Genomic DNA, 18,197 nt, shown 5'->3' with positions numbered 1-18,197 from the left:
CCTGCCCTGGCTGGGGGTGGGTTCTCTGTGTCTGTTGCTTCTATTTTTTTCCTTTTTTATTATAGTTTTGAACAGATACAAAGACATGGAATTAGTAATTGACTTCATACAGCTCTGTTACAGCCTGTGTGTCTAAGGGAAGCAGTGCCATTTCAGGTGGCAGTTGCAGTCATTAACTGCATGTCTCATCTGGGCTGAGTTTTTCATCTGCTTTCATAAAGATAAGGGATTGCTGTATTTATGCATGGTTATGCTATTAAACAGCTGCTGGTTTTGAAACCACAGATTTTCTGTCTCTCAGTTTGACAGTCTACCCTTAACATTTAGCCTTCAAAATAGTTCAGATTGGAAGTGGCACTGGAAAACTGCTTAAAAATTGTTGAAAATGTTAATGAAATGTGAACTAAAAATGTCAGTTCTGAGATCTTACCCTTTCTTTCTTTTTAATGCAGGTGTCTGTGACTAAAGCTGACAGGTCCTTGGGCTTTGCCATTCAAACATGCTTTGTTTCTCCATTTTCAAATCCAGATAGAATGTCTGACTATACCATTATAGAAAATATTTGTCCTAAAGATGAATCTGTTAAATTCTACAGTATTGAGAAGGTGAATTTTCCAATACCACATGCACAGAAGGACAAAAAAAGATTTAGCTTTGTGTTTAAACCAATGTTCAACATCTCACTGCTCTTTCTTCACTGCGAGTTGACTTTGTGTACAAATAAAGACAAAGATACTCAAGGACTGCCAAAGGTCAGTAATTTATTAAAGTTAAAACTTCTGATTTAGATGAAAATAAGCTAATGTTTTTCATCTGAACTCTGCAGTGAATAAATTGTTTTCTATGGAATTGATGTAATGAACGTGATCTCTCTAGGCTCAGGATTTTAATAGATAAGAGTTGTTATACTGTGCATTTTGACTACATAATTTACAGTTTCTGTTTAAATTTCATTAGATGGTTATGAATAGAAATTGCTTTTTATTGCACAAGTGGTTCCAGTTTCTTTGCTATCCATGTCACATCCATATCCAAAGCACAAGCGATGTTAGCTTTCATTTCCAGACATGCGTCATACCAGATAATATTGTCATCTGATTGCTACAAAAGAGAATTGCCAAATTTGCCTTTGGAAGTAATGGAAATGTCCACAAATTAGTAGTTAATGAATGTGTTCTAAGAATTCAGAATTTATTTTTACTTTGGAGCTTATGCACGTTCCCCTTAAAATGTATTTTTTAAAGATTACTTGTCATTGTTTATCAACACTTGTTGGTGAATATGATTTTGGCTACCAGATTTTTTAAAAACCATCCTGAAACAAAGTAATTACTATCCTTTAAGTTTAATAGTAACATTCAGAAAGGTTAGAGGATTCTTAATGAAGGCAAAGGTTGCATCCTGAAACACAGCTAAGAATTACATTTGCCAGTGCATTACATGGGGGTTGTTGGGAGATTCTCCTTTTTTTGCTAAATCATATAGGATAAAGCTGGTAATGAGGCAACTGTGTAACTGGCACAGCTGTCCTGGCAGACAGGTGACTCTCTGACCTCACACACTGTGTTTTCCACTCACAGTGCATTCCTCCTGATGAAGCTTGCACCTCTCTCAATGTGGATATGATCTTGGCCATGATGCACAACAAGAAAACCTTCACTAAGCCCCTTGTAATAACACATGATGGAAAACAAGAAGGTATGAAATTGAGCTTGAACTGCTTGATGAAGCTATATATATTATCTTATGTAACATATAGCTGCTTGAAATGAGGGAGTGCTCCAAGTATGTGTCATTGTGTAATCCTTTGGTGATAGTGTCTGTAAGATGTTACTTGTTTAGACATTTCCCTGGCAGCAGTCATCATGGCAGTTCTGTCTTTATTGATCTCTGGACATTTGGTTTTGCCAGGCATTGAGAAAGGAATACTGTACTACACAATAATATGGGTTTTGGAAGTGCGAATGTAGCAGTAGCACTTGCAGCAACTTCTTGTTGCCCGGAGATCAAAGACAGTGCTCTGCTCCCTGCTGTGTCATTTATTGTGCTTGTAAATACAAGTTTTGGAATAACAACAATGGAATTGCAAAGCATTGAGGATGCTAAAACCCGATGAGTTTGTAAAGCAAAGAGGTGGCCACTGGAGGCTCATTAGTCTGCTAAAATATTAAAAGCAAAAGGTGCACAAAGGTGCTCCACTTTGGTGGGACTTGTTTGACTATGTAGTATTTAATGAAGTGTATTGTGAGATAATGGCAAATGGCATGATGAGACTGTACTCTAGCTTAAGAATATGCCCTGTGAGTGATGCGAAGTAAGAATTGTTTTTACAATTTGATTTAATTTGGAAGTTTTTCTTTGTAGATCACTGACAACAGCATCAGTCATGTTGTTATGCATTTGTATAAAAAAATATATGTGTGCTATCTTTTGGTTTTGTATTAGCATGGTAGTTTAATCAGAAGCTTCAGTGGCTTCATGTACACATCAAAATCTTCCAATTGTATCCAAAGGCTGTTTGACCTTTTGAATACTTCTTGGGGAACATCAAAAGGATGAGGATCAGAACTCCTTTAACCTCTGTTGTATGGTGCATGCTTTTTAGTCTTCAAACAATTTGAAGTGCCATACAGCACTGACAGGGGTCATAAGCAACAACTGTTTCTGTTAACTCTGTAAGTCAGCTCATGTTTAGTTTTGGAGAGTTTTTTTACAAATTTGTTAGCACAGATCAAATCCATCACGAATTAAAGGCAAATATCTGATCTGTCACTGTGTTACAATTAAAACTGTGCTTTGGGCCTGATTCTGTGCTTTCTTTTTTTGCACGGCTGTCTTTTTATTTCAATGGAGTTTCTATTAGGAATGAGTAAATCCTGCAACTGGAATTCAGCTTTCAATAAACAGACTCGTACTCTCAGCTCTCTTGCCCTTATGATGTGTGGAGCATTGTGCTCAGCTCCCATCTTGGGCTCCTCTCAGAATGTTGTCTTTGTCAGAGGCACAAGGTCGTAGTGTGCAAAGGCAAGCTAAATTTATAAAGATTATTTACAAGACAACGGTGTGATAGAGTATTTTGTTGCATTGTGGGTGATTTAGTCTAATTGTGGGACGTTTGGTGGAAATCTCCTCAGCATGTCCCAGCTTTCAGCCATAATACAAAGTGGCACATTAACAACGTAGCTTTGTTGGTATGCAGTTGTTCTGCAGTGAATCAAGCAACCCCTTCCTTAAAGCCAAATGACGTTTGTGGCCAATATATGAACCTAAGATTTGGAGAAGAAATTCTATCACTTTACTGAATAGGAGAATTTACCTCTCAGAGGTGGTGTTCTTCATTTTCTTTGATGTGAACAGAGCAGCTTTTGTTGTTATAAACCAGTCTGTGTGAGGTACTGCCACAGGATCTGCTCACCAAGCCACACGTGAAAGTTATGCACTTGGCATTTCAAAAGTCTATGCAAAGGTGGCTTTTTTCACCTTCACACATAAGTTTGTAACTGTCATTGACTGTATTAGAAATCACAACAATGTATCTAAATGAGAATAACTGTTTCTTCCCTTCTAATTTTGTTAGTTACAAACTGGTTAGTTATATTGTTGCAGTAGATCTCAATGGAAGTATCTAAAACCTAACTCCATGGCATTTCAAAAGTCTATGCAAAGGTGGCTTTTTTCACCTTCACACATAAGTTTGTAACTGTCATTGACTGTATTAGAAATCACAACAATGTATCTAAATGAGAATAACTGTTTCTTCCCTTCTAATTTTGTTAGTTACAAACTGGTTAGTTATATTGTTGCAGTAGATCTCAATGGAAGTATCTAAAACCTAACTCCATGTTCTTTTTTTTTATTCCTGCATTTCACACATGTGCTCTCCCCCACTTCAATGAAAGGCATATAGATGTCCATTTCAGTGCTAGGAAATACATATTTTTCTGTAGAAATAGTCTCCCACTGTCATTGTTCAGATTTTTGCTAAGTGTGGAAACTTTAGATTGTTATTTCTACAGCAAAAGGAGACAGGTCATAGAAAGGAGGTCAATGGGCAGCTAACAATGCCTCTGTCCTACAAAGGTATAGAAAATTATGATAATTCTACAGGCTGGCTGCTGATGTTTTTAAATTATGTTTTTCATGGACCTCAAGTAGTCTCACTGCTTCTGAATTGCTCTGAGCAAACCACAATAAAGTGCATATAAGAACTGTGAGACTGGGGAGAATTGATAATGGGCTACAGAGCTTATCATTAGCAGATTTCATATTCTCTGTAGAGAGGACAGTGATAGAATGAGCATGGAAAATTCATTCTCCCCTCAGCTCAGATGGCATTTTCTTGGCATTTTGGGATATGTTAGTGGAGTGTTTGGACAATCTGATAGTGCCCTTACCCATGTTTGTACTTTTCAGTGCTCCTTGGTTTCAGTCCAGCCCTCCTGACAAATCTTACGTTCAGTTACAATGTCACTGCTATGTGAGCTTGATGACTTTCAGCTTATTTGTGCATGCACCCCACACACACAGTCCCCTCTGTGTTCTCACCTGTTTCCTACTCCTGTTCCACCTGTTTCCTCTAATCTGCCAAAAGTGATCTGCAAAAGATAGTTCTGTGTTAGAATAAGTGACAAATGTGGTTTTGGATTGTGTAGGCACATTTGTCTCAGAGTATAATGATCTAAAGGATATTGCTGAAAGTTTAGTGCTGCCATCTGGGTTTTAGAGGTTAGAAGCATAGTCTTGGTTTAAAAGTACTTTAAATAAATAAATATATTTATTTTCACTATTTTTGAGCTCCTATGCTTGCATAGCAATTAGACTTTATTTTTTCCAGTTGATAAAGATACAAAAACAAGTATTGAGACACTGTCTTATCAAATCCTTTTACATCTCTTGCACTGAACACACTCAGATATGCCAGAATTTAAATGAGATCCCTGGGTTACTGGGCAATCCAGTGTCAAACTGCAGCTAACCAAACAGGTCCTTGAGTCTCAAGTCAGAATCTCTGGCTCTTCTGCTTGAGGTAGCATTCTTGGAGAAAGATAAGAGAAGCCAGTTAAGCCAAAGAAGGGAAAACTCTTCATGTTTAAACACTTGTTTACTTGTCTTTCTGTAACATGCTGATAATGATGATGTTATTTGATATTCTTGCCAAGAATAATAGCTTTGATACAATAGCTATGATCTTTTATTTCTTGTATGTAATTAAAAAACCAAAACAAAACAAAGAAACCATGCAACTTCCAAGACAGAATACCAAGTAGGATGCAGGAAAATGGATGAATCAACACATGTTCTTGCAGTTTGGACAGAACACTGTGTATAGTGCCATAAAACTCAGTATTCTTTAGAGGTGATAGCAAGTGCTAGATTTTGTGTGCTTGTGTGTGTGTGATCTGGCATGCTGGTATCTCATATTTGTGATTAGTGAGTACTCAGGTGAATATAATCACCTTAAAACAGCCTTCACAATCTGTGTTTTCTGAGTTATACATAGGGACAATCAGAGTTGTGGGTCAGACCTGACAACATCTGGGTTGGAAAAGATAGCAGTGGATTTGCACAAAATATGCATAAACTATACTGCAGATAGGTTTCCTTGAGGAATTATCAATATATTAATAGAATTTTTCTGAGATGAGTGAGATTATTGAATTTAGGCTGGTTTTCCTGAAGTTCCTGGTTTGTAAAAATTACAGTTAATATCTTTCTGTCAGATCAGAACCTGCATTATTTGTGGACTGTGTGTGGAACTCTATCTGATTAATGTTTTATCGGTTTTGTTTTTGTTGTCTTTTTTCTTAAAAATTTAGATCCTTCCCTTCCAAATCCAAATGTGAGACAGCCACGTAAGTAACTCTTAAACCAATCTCTTTTAAGCTTTAAATGTTTGTCTAGAAAGCATTAGATAAATTATGGAAATTATCTTCAGGCTTTCTGAGTGTTTCGTTCTGAGACAGAACAGAATTCTGACTGTATGGCTGATTGAGAGATTAAAAGAAAAGGGCTGTGACCTTTTGTGTATGTGAAGATCCAGTTTGGGAAAACACCACTGCGAGTCTCAGCCTGAGCAAGTTCGTTTGCTAATGTGTGTGCATTATTTCTCTCTTCTCTGCTGAGGCAACTGCTTCCCAATACCAGTGTTTCAGCAGCAGTGCCATCCTACAGAGCTCTTGGGTCCTACCTGGGTCCTACTCCAAGGCACCCAGAAAGGAGTCCTGGAGGCCCTCGCCAACAGGAACTGCTGGAGAAGATGTTTGTCAAAAGAGGATGAGGGATGTCCTTAGGGACATCTGCTCGATGCAGGAACATGTGAAATGAGGGTGTTGGTTGCATTCTGAGAATTGAAAATTCCACTGAAGGATACTACTGAGATCTAGTCAACTCATTTCCTGGCCTGCATCATCAGTAAAATGGTATTCGCTGGCTTAAGCCATTTTGTGCACTGGGAGATATTGGAAATACTAAAACCAGAAATCAATTTTGTAGGAAGAAATTTCCCCAAATGATTGCTGAAAGAGTGAATAGTATTTTTTGAAGCATTTTTAATTACCAAAAAGAAAAACACAGAAGCTGGAAGTTTTTCTGTTTGGATGGGGGTAGCATGGGGGACAGCACATCCAGGAACGAGATGCAATTACCCTTGAAATGGTCCTACAAAGGGGCCTCTCCCCTGGAAAGTGATTTACATGTGTGTGTGTGTGTTTCTATTTTTGTGTTCTGGAATTAATTTCAGTGATTGAAAGCACTGCCAAATGTGAAAAACAATTGTTTCTATTTATGTTTTCGCTGACTTTTTGCTGGCATCTCTTCCCTCTTAACAGCAGTTCCGTTCTCCACCTAGATTTCAGACTGAACTTGCAGGAGATGTAGGGGAAAGTTTGCTTGAATGTGAGGCCATTTAAATGGAAAGCATCTTTTGCCAAAAATCTCAGCCTTTTCAAAACACGTCTGAGAGAAATGAATATTTAATCAAAAGCAAGTTATTAGCAGCCAACTGATAATGCTTCGTTTTTGCAACATTTTCCAGATTTAGGTGTGCTGAGCTGGGGATTTGTGATGTGGAACAGTTGGTTGGACTGAAGCCAGTCTCTGAAAGCATCACTCTTATTTCCTGGATGCAAATCTGCTAGTCTGTTCCTTAAAATGGTGCTTAATTAACTATGATTTTTTTTAAAACTTCCATGAAAGTGTAAGGGTGGATTTTTGTAAAACAGTATCTGCCACTGCAAATGAAATATCCCTATTATGTGTGTTTACCTTTGCAGCTGTGTTCTACGGCCTGGACACGCTGACTGTGGTGGGCATTGCCTTCGCGGCGTTTGTGATCGGAGCCCTGCTGACAGGAGCTCTCTGGTTCATCTACTCTCGCACAGGTAGGAATGAGGGCTCTTACACAGCTCAGTGCAGCTCGAAACAGTGTGCTCTGAACTCTTGCAAGGTGCAGGGGAAAGGGAGGAGGGCCAGCAATGGCTACCTTGGGCTTTTTCTTCTTGCTCTCTCTTCTTACAGTTTTCCACAGCTCCTCCCATGAGCCTGTATTGCATATCAGCCAATTGATACCCACCCTTCCCTAAAGGGAAGTGTTACACATTATCCCTAGAGCATGCTGGGCTCCCAGCTACTTCCACTTTTGACCCGCAAGACCTTACCAAGCCCTCTAAGATGTGAGGAAAATGCAAGGTCAATTACTCCAAACCTGTGCAGCTGTGAAGCACTGGGATTCACCTATAGCCCACTGCAGGGTTCTTTTGGCATCTAAAACCTCATGGAAGCTATTTAGGAGTGAGAATCCAGCCCTGTTGGGTCAGAGCTTCTGTAAGTATTATGACCTGAGAGCTCATGTTAACTGGGAAAAAAAAGTGTGGGTTTTTTTTCCAGTTGGCAATACAACAGTTTTATATAAGCAGTTTATTACTTTTCAATGCATCAGCTGTATATGAAACTTGTTTGGAATTGAGGCAAATGTGGAAAATTTAAAGGTTGTGATAGTATGTATAAATTGTATAATTCTGTGTCTCACACTACTGAAACACTGTAGAATAAAAGTAAGCACAATTTCAGTGAGTAAATGTGTAAGTTAAGAAAATAGTTTCCACATAGGTAACCTTTATTAACAAACAAATAATTAAAACAACTCTTAAAATTAATATCTTTTGTCCTGCATTTGTGGAAGTTCAATCTCTGTTCATATACAAAACTATCTGTAGACACAAGTTGTGTGTCAGTAGTCATGGAACACTGGGAAGCCAACAGGATAAGTCCTTCAGCAACAATAGGACGTGGACCAATCCCATTAAAAGAATTGCTTTAGGAAAGTACCTCACAGTGGCCACATACAAATAGCAAAGAGGGCAGCTGCTCTGGCTTTGTGTCTGAGGGATGAAAGTAAGTGGAGTAAAAGGCCAGACAAAAAGTAACAAATGAGAATAAAAGAAAGGAAGGGGACACTAACTCATCAGATTAGAGAATCACAGAAATTATAAAAATCATCTAGGAAGTTACCTGGTTCGGTTTTTCAAAGGACTCTGAAAGTGAACCTATGTTCCTGTGCACATAATTTTTCTGTGCATGGTATCTTGTCTCTACAAAGCACAACTTGCAGCAGAGAGCAGCGAAGGCTCTGGCAGGGACAGTCTCTTAGAAGACAACTGCTGTGGCAGACAAGATAATCCAGCTGCAGTGGAAACATTTTTGAGCTGGCTGCAGACTTTTATTAACATAAGGATGGGGGGAAAAAAAGATAATCTAAATTTCATCTACAGAGTGGCTGTCTTTTGCCATTAGAAAATTTATGCATTGCTGAATCGTGTTCTGAAATCTCATCTTTTGTTGCAAGTAGTACTGAGTTTCTAACACATGATTTAGACCAAAGGTTGGAAAATATGAGTTCATTCCAAAACTGTGTTTTGCTGATACTCAGAGCATGGATAAAAGCTACTGCTGGTAGAGAGTGGCAACTTGGGATGTGCAAAGGTATTTCTGTTGCTGTAGTGCTACATGCAATGCAGCAGAAGGCCACCTTTTGCCAGTAGTGAGGAGATTTGCTGGTACACTTTTATCAGCATGTCTCTGCTGGCAGAGTCATTGTAGCATGGAGAAAGCAGTACATGAATGAGCTCTTTTGCTCATCTTGTTAGGCCATTCACATTGAAACTTCAAACAAGTGGTAGCAGAAAGGAACTACAAAATAGGTAGAATTTAGATATTGAACAAGGATTGTTGTATTATTTTTCCCATGTGGGGCTTTTGCTGATTTCAATCTTGAAAAATTTCTGCCAAAGCAACAAAATTTTGCTTTTGAATACTTTAGATTTTCAGAACAATTCAACATGCAGTACAGATGTCCTAAGGTACACGGGTAGTAAGAGAATGGAGAGGGAAAGCTATATATTAGAACAACAGAGGAGGAGTTTTAGCTGACTTTTCTGCAAATAGACTCTGTATTTTTGATCCTTTCTCTAGTCAGTTAAAAGACATAAAAGGTGTTGGTCCTGCCTGGAGAGGACTCAAGAACAGAAGGAAATAGCAGAGATTTGCCACAATTAACCCCATTTATCTGAGGGTCTTGCAGAGAAGCAAAAATTTAGCAGGGTGCATGGATGCAGAAACCCTTCAAAATGTAACTATTCCAATATGTCTCAATGTAATATCTGTCTTAATAGTGTGTTTAGGAAGGGACACGTACAAGTCTGATTAGTTAATTTGACTGTTAAACCAAGTGAAGTGTGTTAAAGAGAACATCCGTCCCTGTATTCCCTTAGGAAGTGTGCTTTCCTTCTGCAGGCAGTGGTGCAAGTTAGGAGGATAAAGTGTTCCAAAATCAGAGAAGTTAAAAGCGTCCCTCCTCCCCCACTTCTCCCTTTTTTTTATGGGATCTGATTTAAAGTAAACTGACATAGCAACCAATTATATTTGGCAAATGGAGATAGAAAAGCAAACATTCAGACTTCCTGGACAGGGAGTACAACTGGCAGCTTTCCTAAGTGTGAATAATAAAGTGCATGTTGTTGCATTCAGATGGGTAAAAGCTTGTTTACTGTCAATAGATGAGACGTGTCCATTCTGAGCAGTTCTGCTTCAGTAACATGAGATACGTGAAGCTGTTTACATGAAAAAGACAGATGGAGAATGCCTTTTCAGTGATAGTTTACATTTCTTTACATCCTTTTCATGAATATTCTTTTTTGAAGAGCTTTGCTACAGATGAGCTAGGTGTTGAGGAAATAAAATCCAGGAAAAATCAGCCAGTCCAGATGCAGTTGCTAGGCTGTGTTCATAACATCACTGTGATTTGGATTATTTTTTCCTTGAGGACATCAAGAATTTGTTATTGTTCAACAAGTGATTGTGGTATGTTAGAGCTGCTGATAGTGCTCTGGAAATGAGGTGCTGCAGAGACCATTGAATTGTGGTGGAAGGAAAGGGGCTCCCATCGCAAACGGAAGGGAAGGTGCCTCCTAGGACACTTTACAGAGGAGTGAGAACAGGAGAGTGAGGCCTTGGGCTTGCTCGGGGACTCTGGCACTGCACTTTCGCTTTGCCATAAAATAAACCCAACATGGCTTTAGTTTAAAAATGAATTCGTGGTTAATGTGCACAGATTGTATTGACGTGCCAAGGCTGATGCAAAGCTGTGTGTAACCGTGTGGTTTGTAGGACGGTGACAGCAGAGCTGCAGGGGGAGAGACTGGGGCCCTGCTTGGGGGAGCCCAGCGGCCCTTCTGCGCCGCCTGAGCCGCTTCTCCTGGGCTGGGACTGGGGCTTTCCCTCCTCCCCTTGCTGTTTTCTGATGTTTGCGTTTGCTTGTTTTGTTTTAGTGCAAGGCAGTTTGCTTATCACTGCCTTCATAAATATATCCTGTAGTACGAAAGGAAGGAAAACTTGTACACAAACAACTCGAGGAGGAGGGAGCAAGTCAGGAAGGGAAGAAAGAGGCATCCAAACAAGGCTTATGAAAGCTTTTACAGCATGGTGACACAGACTTTGATTTGATGTAGTTTATTCTGATGGATTGGAAAGCCATTTTCAAAGAAAGTTAGAGCTGAAACTTTATTTATTTGCAGATGACTGGGAGTAGATTCTGACCGGTTGCCTGTGAGCAGAAATCCAGTGCTCATGAGTGAGCTACATTGTTATTTCTTACACTGGGAAAAATAGAAGCAAATTCTGCTCACGAGAGTAAATGCTGGACTGAATGCTGAATTTAAAAGCAAGATCTTCACTCTCTTTTTAAACATTTCATTGGTCTCCTGGGTAATGTGGTTTAGTAGTTTAGTTTGTTGTTTTTCTGTCATGTCCCATCCCTTTTTTCCACCCCATTCCTAAACCAGTGGGGTGTAAGGCAAGAGCTGTATGTTTTGGGGCCTTATGTGCACTTTTGCTGTGGCTGTGGCTCGAGCTAGCAGCAAACCTGCTGGTTTCTCTTACACAGAGCAATTGCAACCTCTGCTGTGAGAAATCCTCAGACCTCCTTTGTAGCAAACCTCTGAAAACTGAGCAGCCTGCAAAAGGGTATTTTGTGGCCTGAGACACAAAGCGTTAAAGACACACTTCCTCTGCAGCCACATTCCAAGGAGCTCGGGCTCTGGCAGCTGGGCAGCACACAAGGCATGGGGATGTGCCAGAGCAGCTCCTGTGGGAGGAAGCTGGCTCGTCCCTGCACTGTAACCCTCTGCACACAGGCTGTGCCTCCAGCCTTCTACCTGTCACTGAGGCAATCACTGAGGAATGGGATCTCTACCAAATTCTGAATATAGAAGAAAAATTGGACTCTGCAGACCTGGCCCCTGGCATCAGGTTCTGGATAACTCAGGGTAATGTGAAGCAGGAGATACACATCGCTACAACCTCATGAGGCAGAAGATGTACTTGCCTTTGATTTTTCCTAGTTGCCTCTACCCATGATCTGGCAAAACATTTCTGTCTTGCTCCTTTGCTGGGAAAGCAGCAGTGCTGGTGCTGACTGCCACGGCAGGTCTGCAGCTCAGGCAGCAGCAGCAGTCTGACTGTGTTACTGCACGGAGATCACAGGTTCACATCCTGAGAGATGAGCTCAAGGGAGGGGGCAGCTACAGTGCACATTATATAAACTCGAGTCTTGCCATCTGTTTTGAAGAGACTATTTTGTCATATCGCTAAGGTTACAGATTTGAGCACTGTAACTTCAAAAATGCCACAGTTATGGATTCTTACATGGCATCATTATGATCTTTTAATGGCACAATTTTTACTTTGATGCTTAGTTGAGAGCTGAGTTTTTCCCATGGAATCCTAGCCACAGGTGCAGAAGGGGTGTGAGGAGAGCAGACAGAAATCCAGGTTTTATCAGAAGCCATAAATCTGGCTTTAATTCCTAGTGCTTGATTTGGCAATCTAAATAATGAAAGGCTTTTCATTTGTTGTCAGTAAACAATTAGCAAGAAATGGTGAGACATGTTCTCACTACAGGCTGTAAGTGCTGCACATACTGTGGTAGCTATAGGGGAGCTTCCTGCATGTTGTATTAGGAGTAAATCAAGTCAAGCTTGCAGGATAGCCTGTTGTTTTTCTATGTGAAGAAAACTGGCTGTGTCTCAGGATATGTGGTATCCAGCTGATTGGAGAACATTGTCTTCAGCTCCCCTCTTAGTAAATATGCTGCTCTATAAACTGGCATTAAAACTAAAGCCTACATTTCATTGCCCTTTTTCCTGGAAAGAGCAAAGCTATGAAGTGATCTGAGTCATGTAACAGGATCCATTTGAGTGACAGCTGGCAACAGAAGATAGGTGGTGTCTATCTTGGTAGCTTCCATCAGCTGCTTTTAAAATGGTAAAAGAAACAATGGTGTTATTTCCCCACGTGTATAGCAATGCTAAGGTGCCAAAGTCTACTAACATTTCCAGCAATACTCTGTTTTGAGGTCTGTCACCCAATATATTAATTGCATGGAAATACAGACCACCAGAAGAGGAAGACTGGGAAGGAATGGATTATGGTTTTCTATGGCATTGAACATTTTCAATTTTCCTTCTCCTGACCCCACTTTTTCTCTTCCCTTTCCCTCAGGGGAAACAGCAGGAAGACAGCAGGTCCCTACATCCCCTCCAGCCTCTGAGAACAGCAGTGCAGCACACAGCATTGGCAGCACACAGAGCACCCCCTGTTCCAGCAGCAGCACCACCTAACCCGGGGGGACACAGCTGAGCAGCAGCATAGGAGCACAGAGGTTCCAAGGACTGTGTGTGAACATCAGCTGTTTAAAGTTAAAAGGATTGGTTTGATTGCTTCTGGAAAAGTTGAGGAGGCATTTTTCTACAGGAAAAAAAAAGACTGATTTTCTTTTGGGGAAGCCACTGTGTGTGTGTGTGTGTGTGTATATGAGCACACAATGAATGAGTGAACACAGCCTGTTGGATCTTGTTAGCATGTTATGCTACATGTGACAAAGCTACTAATTTTACAGTACTGCAACCTGTTCTAGGGGTCTGTGGGCCCTCAATGTGAAATCTGTGCCAGTTTGGAAATATGCTGCTTTGTCTAAATGATTTTTTTTTCTTTCCCTGAACCTTCTCATTGGCACAAGGTATTCATGAAGGGAATTCAATCATAGAATGTTTTGGGTTGGAAGGGACCTTAAAAGATCATCTAGCTCCAACCCCTCTGCCATGGGCAGGGACACCTTCCACTAGCCCAGGTTGCTCAAGCCCTGTCCAACCAGGCCTTGAACACTTCCAGGGATGGGGCATCCACAGCTTCTCTGGGCAACCTGTTCAGTGCCTTACCACCCTCACAGTAAAGAATTTTTTTGTAATATCTAATCTAAACCTGCCTTATTTCAGTTTAAAGCCCTTGTCCTGTCACTACTTAAGATAAGCAGAGCAATGATGATCTTAGGTCAAAGGATTTCTGTTTGTCTAAGCAAGAAAGCCTCAAGGTCAGGTCTCTTTGGTTAATAACATTTTTATTACTTCAGCTACATTTAGCCACTTCTGAGTAACCTTTGTTTTGTTCAGCTTACAGCAACAGCATCTCATTTGCTTTCCTGTTGTATTTGCAGCTTCAGGTTTGTTCCAGGTATTTTTGTTGTAATATGCATTGATTTGCTAATTGGAAAAGAGCACACTCTAACATTCCCTCTCTTGTTTTTCTTTTGGGCCAAAGCTCTTTAGTAAGAGATTTTTTTCATCTGCTATACCAAATACAGGCACACACAAACATTAAGACAAAGAATGGTCTTGTGCACTAACATAGATGTGTGTGTATCTTTAATGTCAGTGCCTTTATGCAAATAGATGTACACCCAGGTATACAGAGCCTAAGTGCCATGTTAACAATTGGAAATTATCTCAGTGTCCCTTCCAGACATAAAATAGATTGTGCATATATATATATATATATATAAAACCTGTCTCTTCAGTTTATAATAGGTAGATAGAGGAGGTAGAAAAGTTGATTCGGTTCTAACCCTTTAGTTAGCCCAAATTCCCTTTGAAATAAGAGACAGGGTTTTTTTCACAAGAGGGTTTGAGGGCACAGAGACTCTACAGTAGAGCCTGTTGTTTGTGCAGAATATTGCCTATCAAAGTGAAGCTATTCTCTGAAGAGAGTTGTGCAGTTGTTTGCAATGTTCATAAAACAATTTGACACAATTGGCTAGTCCCAAAGTAGTATCAGAATATGGAAATGGCAGGAAGGTACTAATTGTCACAGTATTTTTTAGTGTTGTTGCCTTATCTTGATCTTAAAATCGATGCCAAATGAAAAGAAAAAGATGACACTTTTAATGTGTAATTGTTTGACTGTTAGTTGCCACTTTGTAATTGTAATGTGTTCTACTGATCCTTCTCCTCTGAGGAAAAATGAGCATTGTTTTCCTCTAAAAAATGAGATGAATAACTTTCATTAGTTGTAGTGAAGGTTACCTGTGTTCTGCAAGAGAGGAAGGGAATTCATTACACTCGAGTGATAGTCTGCTCTGAAGTCTGAGCTGCAGATTTCTTTTGCTCATTTTACACTTGTGCCTTGCTGATGCCAGGATAGTCGAAGTGCAAGATATGCAATAGATGTAAGTGCACAGGATCAGGCAGAATATTACTCACTTTAAATCAAATCTGTTACTAATCCTGCAAACATTTACACATATGAGTAACTACATGCCTCGTCCTTGCTAGTAGAAGCACATGCTCAACTCTGCGCACCACAAAGTGGTCTCAGTGTCCATGCAGGTAGTTGGTGTTACAGAGTTACACATGCAGAAGTGTTTTATGTTACCAGCCCAGTGAGTGGCCCTGGTAAGATGGAGAGGGTTGTCACGTAAGGGTAGTTATCCCCATGTGTAAGGGTATGCAGGATTGGCTGTTACGAGGTGTCAAGAGGATGAATGTGATACCTGTGTGGTTGAAAAGAAAGCGCTTTGCCTAACCTTCAGCAGAATGTATTGTATAAGCATATTCTATGTGTAAAGTCTTTAAAGATGTCTTCAAAGAAGACTAGAGTCTTTAAGTTCAATCATAGCTATATTTTACTACATTAAATTTCTGTATAAAGATATATTTAAATGTTTTAGATAAATGTAAGTTACTCTATATGAAATGTTTAATTTCAATTACTGTGAAATTTACGTATTTTGTAAATTCTTTTCCCTGTTTTAACCCTTTCCTTCCTCAGATATTTTATTAAGTAGTTTCTCATAGGAAGTATTAGAGTTGATTGTTGGGATGGACAGGTTGAAAACTTCTATGTAAAATAGATACTTGTATATTTTTGAGAGAAACATTGCTGCATTATCAATATTTTTATCAAAAATTTAATTTTAAAATAATTTACAGATTTATATCTACTGTTGGATATGCCAAAAATATATAAAGGTCAAAGATTCGATCTGTTGACTTGCATTTGAAATACAGTTTAAATTAACTGAACTTGGTGTACTCAGCTACTTAATTCAGAAATTTTCGTCCGTCTGAGTTACTTGTCTATTGGAGGTTACCAAAACTACATATAGTAACTTAGCAGATGGACCAGACATTTCTGCTTAAATAGAGAGAAAACCAAATATGGACATTCCCAGTTAATAGCTTTATTATAAAAATGTGCAGTACTTTCCAGCAGCTGTTAAGCTGCCTCAGTTCACCATACAAATACACCTATAAGCTTGATTTTGATAGCAGCCATTTGTCTCTGCTGCAAGTTTCTCTGTGCAGTGTGGCAAGCTCCTGATGTGTAACTGCTAAGCCACGGGCTCCCACCTCTGTCCAGCCTGGTCTCGTTGCACTGGACTCACATGGCAGATCCCCGTGGGGTGTGGAAGGCCAGTGAGAAGCTTTTATCCCAGCACAGGGTGTCAAAACAAGGCCTTGGAGAGATGGACTCGGTGGCCAATTTCAGCGTGGTGGAATCAGCTGCGAAGGAACTTCTTATCTAAGAATGGGAGGATTGGGCTTACAAGGGACACCTCCTGCCTGTAAAAGCTATTAGTAATGTACTTAAACTCCAAAGTAGACTGTTTGTTCTGTCATGTGCCATCTAATCACTAACTAACCTTTTACAGCATTTGGTTTTGGACGTTACTATATACATGTTTCAAGAGGTCAGAACTTTCTGTGTTAGTCTATTTTTGTAGCATTTTCCACATGGAAATGGATTTTGCAAAATGTCTGTAGATGCTGATGATTGTAACCTTCCCCCTGCCCTTTTCTAACCATTTCTCTCCTGTGTGTACCATTCTCTCTGTTATGTATATCTACCTCATGCTTCACAAGAAGACTGTACTGTTGGTTGTGCTGACAGCCCTTCGTGTGAGGTGACTGTTCTGCCCTGTTGTTGTTTGTCATTTGTTGGGATGTTCATTATCAGATCTTTGCTGCCATGTTCCTACCAGTTCTAAACACAATATTCTCACCTTTGAGTAAATAAGTGTATTTCTTTAAGATGCAATTGCCAGATGTTTTTTTAAATCAAAGAATGGGAGAAATTTATTTGCCAATGCCTGTGGCCAGTCTGAACACCCTATTTGTATTTCACATTACAGTCAGTATTTCAGAGACTTCTGGAAATGCATAGTTGTACAGTTTTGATAACCACAGTGTCATGTCATCTTAGTCTCTTGTGCATAATAAAGTATATATCAATTTATTAATAATTGATGCTGTGATTCATTTATTTGAAGTTGTACAGAGTCAGCTGCAGTAGATCAAAATTTTGTCTCGTGGCCCTGTCTACACATCCCAGAAACTTCTAAAGGCAGGATTTGGGTTTGTATGTCCACCTGTTTTCAGCTTTCTGTGTTTGTTTATCCATTGGCTTTGGATGAGTTCTCAGTGTCATGGTTTCTTGCAGAAACCAGTAGATATATTTAGTTAAGTGCTGCTGTTCTTCACTCTAATTTGAAGTCCAGAGCTCTAATCCTGTGGGTGTTTAGCTGTTGCATGTGAAGACACAGCCTCAGTCCAGTCCTGCACAGTGCCTGTCTTGAGCACAGTCAAGCCCAAGGGTGTGCAGCAGCAGAGCACCATGGGCTCTTGTACCCTTGACTGCAGGTACACTGGAGACATGTGAGCAAGACCATGTTTTCATAACTGAAGGGTCTTCCTGTGCTGGAGCACATAGTTTGGCTGCATACCAGCAGGACAAGGATTTGTGTGTTTACTGTCTTGTTTATTGCTTTGTTTCCTGTATTTCATGTGCAAAATATTCTTTATGGGTACTTGAGGGGAGTCAGCCTCAGCAGTATTTCCCTGGGTTATTCAGAGGTTGTGGTTATTGACTCAATAAAAGAGTTCCCTAAGAAGGAAACCTAAAATGTTTAATGATCATTTTTAAAAACTAAGATTCCTTCAGTACAGAACAGGCTATTAATTAGAAGCAGTTCTAAGCTCACATATTGCCAATGGCTTACAATTCACAGAGGTGCAATAGATTTATTGCTTCATTACAACCATATATTCAGTTTCTGCATTAAGACAATTTTGTTTTCCTGTGGAAATGAGTTCTATAGAGCTGACTCAGCTTAAAGATGCTGGAGCTGCTGTTCACCTTTGCCCCTAAGATTTGTATTTTGACTGAAAAGTGGTGTGAAAACATGATCAGTGTCTCATATGAAGAATTAATTTTAAAATGCAATAATTAGCCGACAAATGTTGGTACACTCACAGGAGTATTTTTAGACGTTTAGAAGTAAGAGTCTTGCCACATTGCAAGACATCAGTGTT

General features: G+C 39.7%; 1 protein-coding gene across 1 annotated transcript in view; it reads left to right on the top strand.

The window, feature by feature from the left end:
- Window positions 1-13,172, top strand: part of TGFBR3 (transforming growth factor, beta receptor III) — a 97,311-nt gene extending 84,139 nt beyond the window's left edge. The window contains exons 12-16 of the mRNA XM_009081542.1: window positions 453-752; window positions 1,581-1,698; window positions 5,817-5,852; window positions 7,272-7,379; window positions 13,054-13,172. Coding sequence (XP_009079790.1) covers window positions 453-752; window positions 1,581-1,698; window positions 5,817-5,852; window positions 7,272-7,379; window positions 13,054-13,172 — 681 coding nt within the window. The remainder of the gene's footprint in view (window positions 1-452; window positions 753-1,580; window positions 1,699-5,816; window positions 5,853-7,271; window positions 7,380-13,053) is intronic.
- Window positions 13,173-18,197: the final 5,025 nt, after the last annotated feature.

The sequence above is a fragment of the Acanthisitta chloris genome, unplaced genomic scaffold (assembly GCF_000695815.1).
Source record: "Acanthisitta chloris isolate BGI_N310 unplaced genomic scaffold, ASM69581v1 scaffold8169, whole genome shotgun sequence".
NCBI lineage: Eukaryota > Metazoa > Chordata > Aves > Passeriformes > Acanthisittidae > Acanthisitta > Acanthisitta chloris.
This window is presented reverse-complemented; position numbering and strand designations above follow the sequence as displayed.